General features: G+C 35.8%; 1 protein-coding gene across 2 annotated transcripts in view; it reads left to right on the top strand.

Annotated features, from left to right (window-relative positions):
* MSH4 (mutS homolog 4) overlaps window positions 1–16,662 on the top strand; it is a 93,337-nt gene that overhangs the window by 41,113 nt on the left and 35,562 nt on the right. For both annotated transcript variants that reach the window (XM_082355072.1, XM_082355071.1), the window contains 3 exons: window positions 3,003–3,077; window positions 12,105–12,169; window positions 13,297–13,466. In XM_082355072.1, coding sequence (XP_082211198.1) covers window positions 3,003–3,077; window positions 12,105–12,169; window positions 13,297–13,466 — 310 coding nt within the window. The remainder of the gene's footprint in view (window positions 1–3,002; window positions 3,078–12,104; window positions 12,170–13,296; window positions 13,467–16,662) is intronic.

Below are 16,662 nucleotides of genomic sequence, written 5' to 3'. Positions count from 1 at the left end.
ACAGAACTAGAACAAAATTTTTAAAATTTTGTATGGAAACACAAAAGACCCTGACTAGCCAAAGCAATCTTGAGAAAGAAAAGTGGAGGTGGAGGAATCAGGTCCCCTGACTTCGGACTGTACTACAAAGCTACAGTAATCAAAACAGTGTGGTACTGGTACAAAAACAGAGATATATAGATCAATGGAACAGGACAGAAAGCCCAGAGATAAACCCACGCACTTATGGTCAATTAATCTATGACAGAGGAGGCAGGAATATGTAATGCACAAAAGACAGTCTCTTCAATAAGTGGTGCTGGGAAAACTGGACACCTACATGTAAAAGAATGAAATTAGAACATTCTCTAACACCATACAGAAAATAAACTCAAAATGGATTAAAGACCTAAATGTAAGACCAGGTACTATAAAACTCTTAGAGGAAAACATAGGCAGAACACACTTTGACATAAATCACAGCAGTATCTTTTTGGATCCATCTCCTAGAGTAATGGAAGTAAAACCAAAAATAAATAAATGGGACCTAATTAAATTTAAAAGTTTTTGTGCAGTAAAGGGAACCATAAAAAAAGAAAAAAGACAACTTACAGAATGGGAGAAAAATATTTGCAAATGATGCGACTGACAAGGGATTAATCTCCAAAATATACAAACAGCTCATACAGCTCAATATCAAAAAACAAACAGCCCAATCAAAAAATGGGCAGAATGAGACTTCCCTGGTGGTCCAGTGGTTAAGAATTCACCTTTCAATGCAGGGGATGCCTGTTCGATCCCTGGTCAGGGAACTAAGGTCCCACATGCTGCAGGGCAACTAAGCTTGCACGCCACAACTAGAGAGCCCATGTGCCGCAACTACAGAGCCCATGCTCTCTGGAGCCCATGTGCCACAACTACAGAGCCCACATGCTCTGGAGCCCGCATGCCACAACTAGAGAGAAGCCTGCGCACTGCGATGAAGAACCTGCATGCTGCAACGAAATATCCTGCATGCCGCAACTAACACCCAACAGAGGCTAAATAAATATTTTTTTAAAAAATGGGCAGAAGATCTAAAAAGGCATTTTCTCTAAGAAGACATACAGATGGCCAAAAAGCACATGAACATTGCTAATTACTAGAGAAATGGAAATGAAAACTTCAGTGAGGTATCACCTCACACCAGTCAGAATGGCCATGATTAAAAAGTCTATAAATAATAAATGCTGGAGAGGGTGTGGAGGAAAGGGAACCCTCCTACACAGTTGGTGGGAATGTAAATTGGTACAGCCACTATGGAGAACAGTATGGTGGTTCCTTAAAAAACTAAAAATAGAGCTACCATATGATCCTGCAATCCTACTACTAGGCATATATCTGGAGAAAAACAATTCAAAAAGATACATGCACCAAGGGACTTCCCTGGTGGTGCAGTGGTTAAGAATCCGCCTGCCAGTGCAGAGGACATGGGTTTGAGCCCTGGTCCGGGAAGATCCCACATGCCACAGAGCAACTAAGCCCGTGCACCACAACTACTGAGCCTGCGCTCTAGAGCCTGCAAGCCACAACTACTGAAGCCCGCGCACCTAGAGCCCGTGCTTTGCAACAAGATAAGCCACCACAATGAGAAGCCCATGCACCGCAACAAAGAGTAACCCCTACTCGCTGCAGCTAGGGAGAGACCACGTGCAGCAACGAAGACCCAGTGCAGCCAAAAATAAATAAATAAATTTATTAAAGAAAAAAAAAAGACAGTAGCCAAGGCATGGAAGCAACCTAAGTGTCCATTGACAGATGAATGGATAAAGAAGATGTCATGTATACCCACACAGACACACACACACACACAATGGAATAATAGCCATAAAAAAGAATGAAATTACGCCGTTTGCAACAACATGGATGGACCTAGAGATTATCAAGATAAGTGAAGTAAGCGAGACAGAGAAAGAAAAATACCATATGATATCGCTTATGTGGAATCCAAAGAATGACACAACGAACTTATTTACAAAACAGAAATGGACTCACAAACATAGAAAACAAACTTGTGGTTACTAAGTGGGAGAGGGGGAGGGATAAATTAGGAGTTTGTGATTAAAATATACACATTACTATATATAAAATAGAAAACCAGCAAGGGCCTACTATATAGCACACGGAAGTGTACTCAATATCTTGTAATAACCTATAATGGAAGAGAATGTAAAAAAAGAATATGTATTACATATTATTTAATCTTTATATATTCTTGATATATTTATATATATGTAAAACTGAACCACTTTGCTGTACACTTGACACTAATACAACATTGTAAATCAACTATTTCAATAAAAATAACAAAACAGCTCTATATCAAGCACATTATATCATAATTGTAATATCCTAAAACTCCTTGTCAGTATTGGTAAATTAGTCCATTCACAAACATTCCTCATTTCCCCAGGTTTAGTACCACTGTTTGGCTTTGGAGATGGTATGATTTGATTTTTTAAAAATTTATTTATAAAATTTAGAATGTTGATGTTGCTTTATTTTGAAAAACTATAAATAATTTGGACCGCTGGAATTATGAAAATTGTTTTACTTGCGTAAACAGGAACCGATGAGGGAAATTCATGTTCTATAACTATCTGGGAGGTTTGGATTCAGTTTTTCAAGTATCATCCATTTATCAGTGTCTTTTCTGCCATTTAAAATTAATCTTAGTCTCTTAGTGCTGGTCAGTATTGTATCTCCTATTGCTACTGTAGGTTAAGCTGGACACAAAGGGTTTTATATAGAAATGAAAGTTGGATACAGTGAGGTGAACTCTTCTCACTGTCAGACTTACAGGAGACTAGTGCATTAGGCTTATCATGATGGGTCAGTAATTTGTAACCATTGTCTAGGCTGTTATCCTGCCTAGGTTGATAAATAAAAATGTATGGGAAATGTAAGTGTAGAATGTTCAAGAGGAAAACCCATTAATGTGTTAAATATTTATGGTGTCCACATTTGGATTTTTATCTTAATAGGTTAATGCAGCTGAATCAAAGATAACAAATTTAATATACCTAAAACATACCTTGGAACTCGTGGATCCTTTAAAGGTAATTTTTATGTGTATATGTTGTTTAAACATGTTTAGCATCAGCTTTTTTAAACTTTTTGTTTTGAAAAAATTTCATACGGTAAGTTGCGAGAATAGTATAATGAATTCCCATATTCTCTCACTTTCCACACACAGCACACACACATATTATTGTCCTTATTATTACCTTACTGAACCATTTGAGAATAAGTTGCAGTACCTAAATGCTAAAGTGCATATCTCCTAAGAACAAAGATGTTCTCTTGCATAACCACAATATGATTTAAAAATTCAGGATATTTAACATTGGTAAAATACTATTAAGTTGACCCTTGAACAACATGGGGGTCAGGGACACCAACCCTGCGTGCAGTGGAAATTCTGCATATAACTTATTGTTGGCCCTTTGAATATTCAGTTCCTCCACATCCGCAGTTCCTCTGTATCTGCAGTTCCATATCTGCAGATTCAACTAACCGCAGATCATGTAGTACTGTGGTATTTATTGTACTATTGAAAAAAATCCACCCATAACTGGACCCTCACAGTTCAAACCCGTGTTGTTCAAGGATCAACTGTATATTATATATAGCCTATATTCACATTTTTCCAGTTGTCCTAATACTGTTTTTATGGTATTTTTTTTTTCCTGGTACATGATCCAGTCAAGGACCATGCATTGTATTTAATGTCATGGTTTCTTTACACTTTTTTAAAGTGAAAAGTTTCTCAGCCTTTCTTTGCCTTTTGTGATACTGACATCTTGAAGAGTATAGGGTCCGTTTTTTTTTTTAATATCTTTATTGGAATATAATTGGTTTCCAGTGTTGTGTTAGCTTCTGTTGTGCAACAAAGTGTATCAGCTACAAGTATACATATTTCCCCATATCCCCTCCCTCTTGCGCCTCCCTCCCACCCTGCCTATCTCACCCCTCGAGGTGGTCACAAAGCATCAAGCTGATCTCCCTGTGCTATGCAGCAGCTTCCCACTAGCCATCCATTATACATTTGGTAATGAATATATGTCAGTGCTACTCTCTCACTTCGTCCCAGCTTCCCCTTCCCCCTCTCTGTCCTCAAGTCCATTCTCTACATCTGCACCTTTATTCCTGCCCTGCCTCTAGTTTCATCAGTACCGTTTATTTAGATCCCATATATGTGTGTTAGCATACGATATTTCTTTTTTTCTTACTAACTTACTTCACTCTGTATGACACTCTAGGTCCATCCACCTCAGTACACATAACTCAATTTCGCTCCTTTTTATGGCTGAGTAATACTCCGTTGTATGTATGTGCCACATCTTCTTTATCCATTCATGTGTTGATGGACATTTAGCTTGCTTCCATTTCCATGGCAATTGTAAACAATGCTGCAGTGAACATTGTGGTACATGTATCTTTTTGAATTATGGTTTTCTCAGGGTATATGCCCAGTAGTGAGATTGCTGGGTCATATGGTAATTCTATTTTTACTTTTCTAAGGAACCTCCATATTGTCCTCCATAGTGGATGTATCAATTTACATTCCCACCAACAGTGTAGGAGGAAACCCTTTTCTCCACACCCTCTCCAGCATTTATTGTTGGTACATTTTTTGATGATGACCATTGTGACCAGTGTGAGGAGATACCTCATTGTGGTTGTTTGCATTTCTCTAATGATTAGTGATGTTGAGCATCTTTTCATGTGTTTCTTGGCAATCTGTATGTCTTCTTTGGAGAAATTTCTATTTAGTCTTCTGCTCATTTTTGGATTAGGTTGTTTGTTTTTTTGATATTGAGCTACAGAGCTGCTTGTGTATTTTGGAGATTAATCCTTTGTCAGTTGCTTCATTTGCAAATATTTTCTCCCATTCTGATGGTTGTCTTTTTATCTTGTTATGGTTTCCTTTGCTGTGCAAAAGCTTGAACTTTAATTAGGTCCCATTTGTTTACTTTTGATTTTATTTCCATTATTCCAGGAGGTGGGTCAAAAAAGATCTTGCTGTGATTTATGTCATAGAGTGTTCTGCCTATGTTTTCCTCTCAGAGTTTTATAGTATCTGGCCTTACATTTAGGTCTTTAATCCATTTTGAGTTTATTTTTGTGTATGGTGTTATGGAGTGTTCTAATTTCATTCTTTTACATGTAGCTGTCCACTTTTCCTAGCTCCACTTATTGAAGAGGCTGTCTTTTCTACATTGTATATTCTTGCCTCCTTTGTCAAAGATAAGGTGACTATATGTGCGTGGGTTTATCTCTGGGCTTTCTGTCCTGTTCCATTGATCTATATTTCTGTTTTGTGCCAGTACCATACTATCTTGATTACTATAGCTTTGTAGTATATCTGAAGTCAGGGAGCCTGATTCCTCCAGTTCCATTTTTATTTCTCAAGGTTGCTTTTCGAGGTCTTTTGTGTTTCCATACAAATTGTCAAATTTTTTGTTCTAGTTCTGTGAAAAATACCATTGGTAATTTGATAAGGATTGCACTGAATCTGTAGATGCTTTGGGTAATATAGTCACTTTCACAATGTTGATTCTTCCAATCCAAGAACATGGTATATCTTTCCATCTGTCTGTATTGTCTTTGATTTCTTTCATCAGTGTCTTATAGTTTTCTATATACAAGTCTTTGGCCTCCTTAGGTAAGTTTATTCCTCGGTATTTTATGTTTTTGTTGCAATGGTAAATGGGAGTGTTTCCTTGATTTCTCTTTCTGATTTTTTGTTGTTAGTGTATAGGAATGCAAGAGATTTCTGTGCATTAATTTTGTATCCTGCTAGTTTCCCAAATTCATTGATTAGCTCTAGTAGTTTTCTGGTGGCATCTTTAGGATTTTCTATGTATATCATGTCATCTGTAAACAGTGACAGTTTCACTTCTTCTTTTCCTACTTGGATTCATTTCATTTCTTTTTCTTCTCTGACTGCCGTGGCTATAACTTCCAAAACTATGTTGAATAATAGTGGTGAGAGTGGGCAACCTTGTCTTGTTCCTGATCTTAGAGGAAATGCTTTCAGTTTTTCACCATTGAGAATGATGTTGGCTGTAGGTTTGTCATATGGCTTTTATTATGTTGAGGTAGGTTCCCTCTATGCCCACTTTTTGGAGAGTTTTTGTTGTAAATGGGTGTTGAATGTTGTCAGAAGCTTTTTCTGCATCTATTGAGATTATCATGGTTTATATACTTCAGTTTCTTAATATGGTGTATCACATTGATTGATTTGCATATATTGAAGAATCCTTGCATTCCTGGGATAAACCCCACTTGATCATGGTGTATGATCCTTTTAATGTGCTGTTGGATTCTGTTTGCTAGTATTTTGTTGAGGATTTTTGCATCTGTGTTCCTCAGTGATATTGGCCTGTAGTTTTCTCTCTTTGTGATATCTTTGTCTGGTTTTCGTATCAGGGTGATGGTGGCCTCATAGAATGAGTTTAGGAGTGTTCCTCCCTCTGCTATATTTTGGGAGAGTTTGAGAAGGATAGGTGTTATCTCTTCTCTAAATGTTTGATAGAATTCACCTTTGAAGCCATTTGGCCCTGGACTTCTGCTTGTTGGAAGATTGTTAATCACAGTTTCAATTTCAGTGCTTGTGATTGGTCTGTTCATGTTTTCTATTTCTTCCTGGTTCAATCCTGAAAAAGTATAACCATACTTTTGTAAGAATTTGTCCATTTCTTCCAGGTTGTCCCTTTTATTGGCATATAGTTGCTTGTAGTAGTCTCTCATGATCCTTTGTATTTCTGCAGTGTCAGTAGTTGCTTGTCCTTTTTCATTTCTAATTCTGTTGATTTGAGTCTTCTCCCTTTTTTTTCTGATAGTCTGGCTAATGGTTTATCAATTTTGTTTATCTTCTCAAAGAACCAGCTTTTACTTTTATTGATCTTTGCTATTGTTTCCTTCATTTCTTTTTATTTATATCTTATCTGGTCTTTATGATTTCTTTCCATCTGCTAACTTTGAGTTGTTTTGTTCCTCTTTCTCTAATTGCTTTAGGTGTAAGGTTAGGTTGTTTGTTTGAGATTTTTCTTGTTTCTTAAGGTAGGATTGTGTTGCTATAAAATTCCCTCTTAGAACAGCTTTTGCTGCATCCCATAGGTTTTGGGTCATGGTGTTTTCATTGTCATTTGTTTCCAGGTATTTTTTTATTTCCTCTTTGATTTCTTCAGTGATCTCTTGGTTGTTTAGTAGCGTATTGCTTAGCCTCCATGTGTTTATATTTTTTACAGATTTTTTTTCCTGTAATTGATATCTAGTTTCATAGCGTTGTGCTTGGAAAAGATACTTGATATGATTTCAGTTTTCTTAAATTTACCAAGGCTTGATTTGTGACCCAAGATATGGTCTATCCTGGAGAATGTTCCATGAGCACTTGAGAAGAAAGTGTATTCTATTGTTTTTGGATGGAATATCCTATAAATATCAATTAAGTCCATCTTGTTTAATGTGTCAATTAAAGCTTGTGTTTCCTTATTTATTTTCTGTTTGGATGATCTGTTGCTTGGTGTAAGTGGGGTGTTAAAGTCATCTACTATTGTTGTGTTACTGTTGATTTCCCCGTTTATGGCTGTTTGCGTTTGCCTTACGTATCGAGGTGCTCCTATGTTGGGTGCATACATATTTACAATTGTTATATCTTCTTCTTGGATTGATCCCTTGATCATTATGTAGTGTCCTTCCTTGTCTCTTGTAATAGTCTTTATTTTAATTTTATTTTGTCTGATATGACTATTGCTACTCCAGCTTTCTTTTGTTTTCCATTTGCATGGAATATCTTTTTCCATCCCCTTACTTTCAGTCTGTATGTGTCCCTTGTTCTGAAGTGGTCTCTTGTAGACAGCATATATATGGGTCTCGTTTTTGTATCCGTTCAGCCAGTCTGGGTCCCTTGGTTGGGCATTTAATCCATTTACGTTTAAGATAATTATTGAAATGTATGTTCCTATTACATTATCTTAATTATTTTCGGTTTGTTTTTGTAAGTCGTTTCCTCCTCTTGTGTTTCCTGCCTAGAGAAGTTCCTTTAGCATTTGTTGTAAAGCTGGTTGGGTAGTGCTGAATTCTCTTAGCTTTTGCTTGTCTGTAAAGCTTTTGATTTCTCTGTCGAATCTGAATGTGATCCTTGCTGGGTAGAGTAATCTTGGTTGTAGGTTTTTCCCTTTCATCACTTTAAATATATCTTCCCACTCCCTTCTGGCCTGTACAGTTTCTGCTGAAATATCAGCTGTTAATCTTATGGGTATTCCCTTGTATGCTTTTTGTTGCTTTTCCCTTGTTGCTTTTAATATTTTTTCTTTGTGTTTAATTTTTGTTAGCTCGATTAATATGTGTCTTGGCATGTTTCTCCTTGGGTTTATCCTGTATGGGACTCTCTGTGCTTCCTGGACTTGGGTGGCTATTTCCTTTCCCATGTTGGGGAATTTTTCAACTATAATCTTTTCAAATATTTTCAGCTCCATTTTTTTCTTCTTCTTCTTCTTCTGGGACGCCTATAATTTGAATGTTGGTGTGCTTAATGTTGTCCCAGAGGTTTCGGAGACTGTCCTCCATTCTTTTCATTCTTTTTTCTTTACTCTGCTCTGCGACATTTACTTCCACCATTTTATCTTCCAGCTCTCTAATCCGTTCTTCTGCCTCAGTTATTCTGCTATTGATTCCTTCTAGAGTGTTTTTTATTTCAGTTATTGTGTTGTTCATTAATGTTTGTTTGCTCTTTAGTTCTTCCAGGTCCTTGTTAAACGTTTCTTGTATTTTCTGTGTTGTATTTCCAAGATTTTGGATCATCTTTACTATCATTACTCTGAATTCTTTTTCAGTTAGTTTGCCTATTTCCTCTTCATTTATTTGGTCTTGTGTGTTTTAATCTTGCTCCTTTGCCGGTAAGATATTTCTCTGTCTTCTTATTTTGTCTAATATACAGTATTTGAGGTCTCTTTTCCCTAGGCTGCAGGATCACAGTTCCTCTTACTTCTGTTCTCTGCCCCTGGTGGTGGTGTTGGTCCAGTGTCTTGTGTAGGTATCCTGATGGGAGGGACTGGTGCTTGCATTCTGGTGGGTGGAGCTGAGTCTTTTCCCTCTGATGAGCAGGGCTGTGTCAGGTGATTTGTTTTGGGGTGTTTGTTAGCTTAGTATGACTTTAGGTAGTCTGTGTGCTGATGGGTGGGTTTGTGTTCCTGTCTTGTTTGTTGTTTGGTATGACGTGTCCAGTGCTGGGAGCTGCTGGCAGTTGGGTGGACCTGGGTCTTGGATTCAGATAGAGGCCTCAGTGAGAGCTCTTGGCAGTTAATCTTCCCTGGGACCAGGAATTATCTGGTAGTCCAGCATCCTGGATTCGGTGCTGCCATTCCAGAGCCTCAGGCCCATCTTCTGGTCGAGGAACCAAGACCCCGCAAGTCGCTTGTCCTGGCAATAAAGGGGATTAAAAAAAAAAAAAGACTAACAAAACCCCAGACAAATGGTAAAAAGTAAAATCAAACAAATGGAAACAGAAGCAAGGAAACATGCCACACACACAGAAAAGAAACAAAAACAGAACCAAATAAATCAAATAGCAGGAGAACAACCAGACAAACAGAAGAACCCAAGAATGAAATCAGTTAAGAGGAAAGCTGACAAAAACCCAAAACCAAAAAGCAAAACCAAAACAGAATTCTAACTGAAGAATGAAGCAAAGAAACAAAACAAACCGACAAAAATGGTATAAAAAAAAAAAAGAGAAAGGGGAAAAAAGACAGAACAACAGAAAAACAATGTAGAAATAGAAATATATTTTTAAAAATAGAAAGTATATTAAAGAAAGAAAAAGAAGGCAAACAGAACCCTGGAGAAATTGTAAAAACAAAAACAGAAACAAGGAAACACACAGACACGTGTAAGAAGCAAAACAGAGCCAAATAAAACAAAAATCAAGAGAACAACCAGAGAAATACAAGAACTCAAAAATGAAATCAAACAATTAGGATTAAAACTAACATAAACACATAACCTAAAAACCAAACCAAACCAGTGTGCCAAACGAATAATGCAAGGAAACAGAACTGATAAAAATAATTTAAAAATAATAAAATAAAATAAAATAAAAAGGGAAAAAACACAGGCAACAGAAAAGCAAAGTAGAAATGGAAATATAAAAAAAAAGAAAAAGAGAAAAATATATTAAAGAAAAAGAGGAAGGAAAAAAATAAGGGAAAAGAACACAGAACAACATAAAAGCAAAGTAAAAATAGAAATTTATAAAAAAATAAAAATAAAAATATTTTATAAACCATGGAGATCCCAGAAGACTGAATTTAAATAAAAACAAAACTAAACAACAAACAAGCAGAAAGAAAATAAAGCTAGAGCCAACAACAGAATGAATCAAAACGTAATAAAATTAATAGTAATAATTATGTTTCCCTGGAGTCTCCACTGTAAGTGTCCTTACATGCCATGAGCCACAGCTCACCTCTGCCTCCCCAAGAGGCCCTCCTCTGCCTCTGGGCTGGTCTCTGGACCTGCTGTGTGCCCTGTGGGGACCACTCAGACTCTGATCTGGCCCAGTTCCTGCATGTGCTTGCCCCGAAAGTCCACAGCTGCCAGAGCTAGACCGTTTTCATTTGTGGGAACACTCATTGTCTACTCAGATATTCTATAAAAACAGGGTCTTCCTAGTGGGGATTTGATCTGCAGCTTGTATAGCTGATGGAAAGATTTTCGATCTTCTTCCTTAGTCACCCTGTCCCTGGGGTTCAGCTTTGGTTTTATCCCCACCTCTGCATGTGGTCCACCCACAGGAGTCTGGTCCTGAGGCTGCCTTGGAGCTCTTGGTCTTCCCCTGTGAGGACCAGGTGCAGAGGTGGTATGACTGCTTGGATCACAAGAGCCCTGGCGGTGCCAAATGTGCAGGGAAACCAGCGGCCACAGGCACCGGGTCAGTTGTTTAATAAGATATTCCTCAGTTTGTGTGATTGTTTCCTCATGATTAAATACTGCTTGCACATATTTGGCAATAATACTCTATGAGCAATGTTGTATCTTTCTCAGTGTATTACATCAGGAGGCACATGATGTCATTTTTCTTTCCCTTCTTGGTGATAATAACTTTGATTAATTACTTCACTATAAAGTTATAAGTAATCTGTGGAGAGATACCGTGAGACTGTGTAAATATACTGTTTCTTGTCAAACTTTCACCCATTGATTTTGTTATTTATTAATGACTCTTACCTGAAGTAACTCTGATGGTTACAGAATGGTGATTTTTCTTATCTACTTTTAAATAGATGGGGGAGAAAAGGAGCATGTAATGATATAAATTTTTTGATTTGAAAAAGGGACAGGAAATATATCATAATACTTATAATATTTATCTTTGGAAAGGTGGTAGAATAATGAGTGATTTAAATGTTTTTCTTTATGCTCTTATGCATTTCTAGTTTTTATTGGCATGTAAATATTATTTTTCTATTAATAAGCAAAAAAGTTATTGCCATTGCCTCATAACAAAACTAAAATAGGAGGTAAAAGTCAGGTTACCTATGTTTTCTCTCTTTTCTGTTTATTCGAATAGTGATCATTCATAGTTTCCATTAAGCAAAATAAAATCCCTACTTTTGCCATATAAGAATGGAGAAGTTGCTCTATTTACAAATATACAAAACACTTTTTTAGTTTAATGTATTAATACATTTAAACCAAATTTTGGAGTTATATGTAGAGTACTCTGAATGTACAATGATAACTGTTTAACTGCATTAATAAGTAGTTAATTAAACTAGTTAAACTACATTAATAAGTAGTTTAATGTTAATATTAGTTGGGCGGCAAGAAAAATAAAAGTCATAATAGTAAAGCAGTGGATGCCACTGTTTAGCCATGTGCTCTTTATCTGAAAAATGGGCCAGATACAACCTGTCTTCACCTACATACCTAAAATTTCTGTTATGAGTATATAAATGAGAAGATGAAGCAAGAAAATACTTGGTAAAATGTAAAGTACTAAACAAGTCTAAAATGCTTTGTTTGAATAATGTCATAATTTACTATCCTTAACTATCTTTTTCTTTATTCTTTAATAGATTACTCTGAAGAACTGTAACACACCTTTATTAAGAGCTTACTATGGTTCCTTGAAAGATAAGAGGTCTTTGTCATTCAACTGTTAATAAAACAGCAGATTATTTCTTTCTTCCTGATCATAACTGATTTTAAGAACTCTAATTGTATTCTATAGAACAATTACTTGAGCTTTGGTTAACAGAAATTTTAAACTGTTCATTAAAAATTTATTTATATATTACATTTTATAAATACCAATAAATAGGGTAACAGCACATTGAGGGTTTGTGTTAATGGACAATTAGAATAGCATTAAAAATTGAAATCATACAAAATTTTAATATTTCTTTTTTTCTTTTAACTATTCTCCAAGGAAACACTTGCAAATATAAAAATATATTATTCTTTTGTGTTAAATCATGAAGGACTTAATGTAACCAAAAAATAGTCTATATGAATACTGAATAAGATCTAATTACAGTTTACTTTTAGTATTGCTTTTAGCAGTGGCACCTTGGTTCTTGAACAAAAAGACTTGTGATACTTAAAAACTGTTATTTCATTGATTCAAGATTCACACCTTATGTGAGGTCAGAAAATGAGGTTAATAAAACCGAATTATTACAGATAAATACAGAACAGAATACTGTAAAATAAAAGGTTCGGAAAATAGGTGTTACCAGACTCCTGGTCTGCATGATCACTGCACTTAGACACTGATAATTGAAAGGTTCCTGTTATACTGTCTCATAATATGCTTAATCTCCCTTGCACCAGCTGAGGGCAAGGACCATATGTTAATCCTTCTTTGAATCCCTGCACCTAACACAGTGATTGCTACATGGTATAAGTAAATGTTTATTGAGTCAGTGAGCATGAAGCCAGAATTTTTATAAAGTGCTTCAAGGATATATTTTATATTCACAGACACAGTTAGTATGTGTAATTTGGGAGATCTGTTTATTAGCAGTTGTAGAATTGTTCTTGGTGGTCTCATGTTATTTTAGGAGAGTAGTTATGACTGACGAAATAGTTTACAATTGATGTAGTCACAGTCCTAATTTATGTAATTTTATATATATTGCTTATTTATTTGCAAAATAATTTTCAACAGTAATTTTAAGAAAATATGTTATTTGCTATCATTAACTGTTATTCAAATTATCAATTAACATAACTGTTTGACTTATTGCCTATAATGTTCTTTTTTAGGTTTGTAATCATACTTGACAAGATTAAAACAGTAATTAATGATGATGCAAGATACATGAAAGGATGCCTGAACATGAGGACTCAGAAGTGCTATGCAGTGAGGTCTAACATAAATGAATTTCTTGACATAGCCAGAAGAACATATACAGAGATTGTAGATGACATAGCAGGTAATTTAATTACTTGAACATATTTTTTCTGTTTTTTAGAAATAAAACAAATTTTTTTAGGACATGTGCTTTTTTGCTGATTATATTAATGATGCATATTTTAAATTTATTTTTTGTTACTAAAACAAATAACAGATAATGTTAACAGATATTATCATTTAAGGAGCCTTTAAAAAAAAAATCTCAAAGTGTTATAATGTGTCCCTTCTTTTCTACAAACTTAAATTTAGAGTTCCTTCAAATTTAAATATAGGGTTACATGAAGGCTAGGAGAGTAGTTTACCTTTGTACAATGTTGAGTATAAATTGCATGAAAAATACTGGCTATCAGTGCTAAAGGGTTTCATTGGAGGAAGAGATATCATTTTTGTCTAGAAGAGGTAGCATTTCAGCTAGTACAGTAATTCATTTTGTGAATTTACTAATCTCCTAGTTAATATAGACACTGTCCTAGGTACTGGGAATACATAGTGAATAGAACAAAGTCCCTGTCCTCATGGAGCTATAATAGTAGTAGAGACAGATAATAAAGAAACATACACACATATGTATGTGTATACGTGTGTGTGTGTATATATATATATATATATATCCATATTGATATATAAAGTATATCAATCATATATAGTACATAATTTCACATGGATTTAAGATACATGAAGAAAAAAATAGTAGGTTAGAGGGGTCAGAGTGTGACTGAGTGTGGAGGCATAACGGATGGGAATATTTTTAGTAGAATAGCCTAAAAAGGAATTCTGCCCTCTGGCAGTGGTACAAACTGAAGCACAATGGCCTGAGGAAACCTTAAGGGATGAGTGAGGAAATTTGTTAGGATGGTATAGGGCATTTCCTTACAGAACTACTAAGAGATAAGGTCAGAAATGTAGACTGGGGATCAGAATTTAGTTTTCGAAGGCCAGATTGGAGATTTTTCCCAAGGAGAATGAAGAGGCACTGAGATGTTTTTGCTCTATGGGATGAAATTGATCAAGGAGATATGTTGAGTGAATTTGAGTGCAGCAATGGAAAGAGGAACTATTATAAGTTATTACAAGTTAACAAAGCATTATTTAGGGTGTATATGAGAAGAGAGAGATGCAGAGGTTGAAGGAAGAATTGATAAGAGTTAATCATTGAACTCAAAATGGATTAAAGACCTAAATGTAAGTCCAGACACTATAAAACTCTTACAGGAAAACATAGGCAGAACACTCTTTGACGTAAATCACAGCAAGATCTTTTTTGACTCACTTCCTAGAGTAATGAAAATAAAAACAAAAATAAACAAATGGGACCTAATGAAACTTAAAAGCCTTTGCATAGCAAAGGAAACCATAAACAAGACGAAAAGACAACCCTCAGAATGGGAGAAAATATTTGCAAATGAAGTAACTGACAAAGGATTAATCTCCAAAATATACAAGCAGCTCATGCAGCTCAATATCAAAGAAACAAACAACCCAAACAAAAAATGGGCAGAAGACCTAAACACATTTCTCCAGGAAGACATACAGATGGCCAAGAGGCACATGAAAAGATGCTCAGTGTCACTAATTATTAGAGAAATGTGAATCAAACCTACAATGAGATCACCTCACATGGGTCAGAATGGCCATCACCAAAAAAATCTATATACAATAAATGCTGGAGAGGATGTGGAGAAAAGGGAACCCTCTTGCACTGTTGGTGGGAATGTAAATTGATACAGCCACTATGGAAAACAGTATGGCTGTTCCTTAAAAAACTAAAAATAGAGCTACCATATGACCCAGCAATCCCACTACAGGGCATATACCCAGAGAAAACAATAATTCAAAAAGACACATGCACCCCAGTGTTCACTGCAGCACTACAATAGCAAGGACATGGAAGCAACAGAAATGTCCATCAACAGAGGAATGGATAAAGAAGGTGTGGTACATATATACAATGGAATATTACTCAACCATAAAAAGGAACAAAATTGGGTCATTTGTAGAGACGTGGATGGACCTAGAGTGGAGTAAGTCAGAAAGAGAGAAACAAATATCGTATATTAACGCATATACGTAGAATCTAGAAAAATGGTATAGATGATTTTATTTGCAAAGCAGAAATTGAGACCCTGATGTGGAGAACAAACGTATGGATACCAAGAGGGAAAGTGGGGGTGGTGGGATGATTGGGAGATTGGGATTGACACATATACACTATTGATACTATATGTAAAATAGATAATTAATGAGAACATACTGTGTAGCACAGGGAACTCTACTTAATGCACTGTGGTGACCTAAATGGGAAGGAAATCCAAAAAAGGGGATATATGTATATGTATAGCTGATTCATTTTGCTGTACGGTAGAAACTTACACAACATTGTAAAGCAACTGTACTACAATAAAAATTAATTTAAAAAAATATCGGGAGGGAGAATGGGTTACAGCGAGAGCTGGCTCTCTCTCTGTTTTCCAATCTGCCAAGCAGCCAGGCCTGGCTGGTTGAAGCGTGGCTCATTCCTCCTCATCCCAGCAGTTTCTTTACCAACAGCAGCTGCCTTCCACTTACTCATGCCCAGTGATCTAGGGCTTGTCTCTCTCTGGAATTCCGTTCATTTAGACTTGTGTCCAGATCTCTTTCAATAACTTTTATGACAGAAAATTTCTAAATTTATTGTTTTCTCATGGTTACAGTGGCACTGATGGTTTTTTGTGACTTTTTAATATCCTAGCTAAAAGTGGAACCTTCTATCATTTATTTGATTTTTTGGTTTTGTTTTTATTGGCCTTTTTAAAAAAAAAAACTATTTTTTTACTTCTTACTTTTTTAACTTGTTTAAACTTTTTTACTTTTTAGTAAGCTGTTTATTTTTATTCTAGCACCAGGTCCTTCTCAGTTAATTTGGAAGTAAGCACCATCTAAATGATCAGAAGGAGAACCTGGCTAAGGCTCTTAAGTTTTTCTCATTCACTTTTTCATTTATTCAGTCATTTATTAAATTGGCAAACATTGATAGAACACCTACCAGCACTGAACAGAGCAGTGGGCTCGACACCGTGGTGGGGCAAACACAGATGAATGACACAGTTGTGACCACAAGTTAGTGGCTTAAGCTGAGTTTTAATTGGACTCACAAGTGTCTTCTCTTAGGAGACACAGAGATATCCAGGAGTAGACAGTGGGTCTCTTGTATTAAATGTCATTAAAAAAATCTTTCC

The sequence above is a fragment of the Balaenoptera borealis genome, assembly GCF_965194805.1.
Source record: "Balaenoptera borealis genome assembly, chromosome: 1".
NCBI lineage: Eukaryota > Metazoa > Chordata > Mammalia > Artiodactyla > Balaenopteridae > Balaenoptera > Balaenoptera borealis.
Note: the sequence above shows the minus strand (reverse complement) of the source record. Positions and strands in the feature narration are given on the sequence as shown.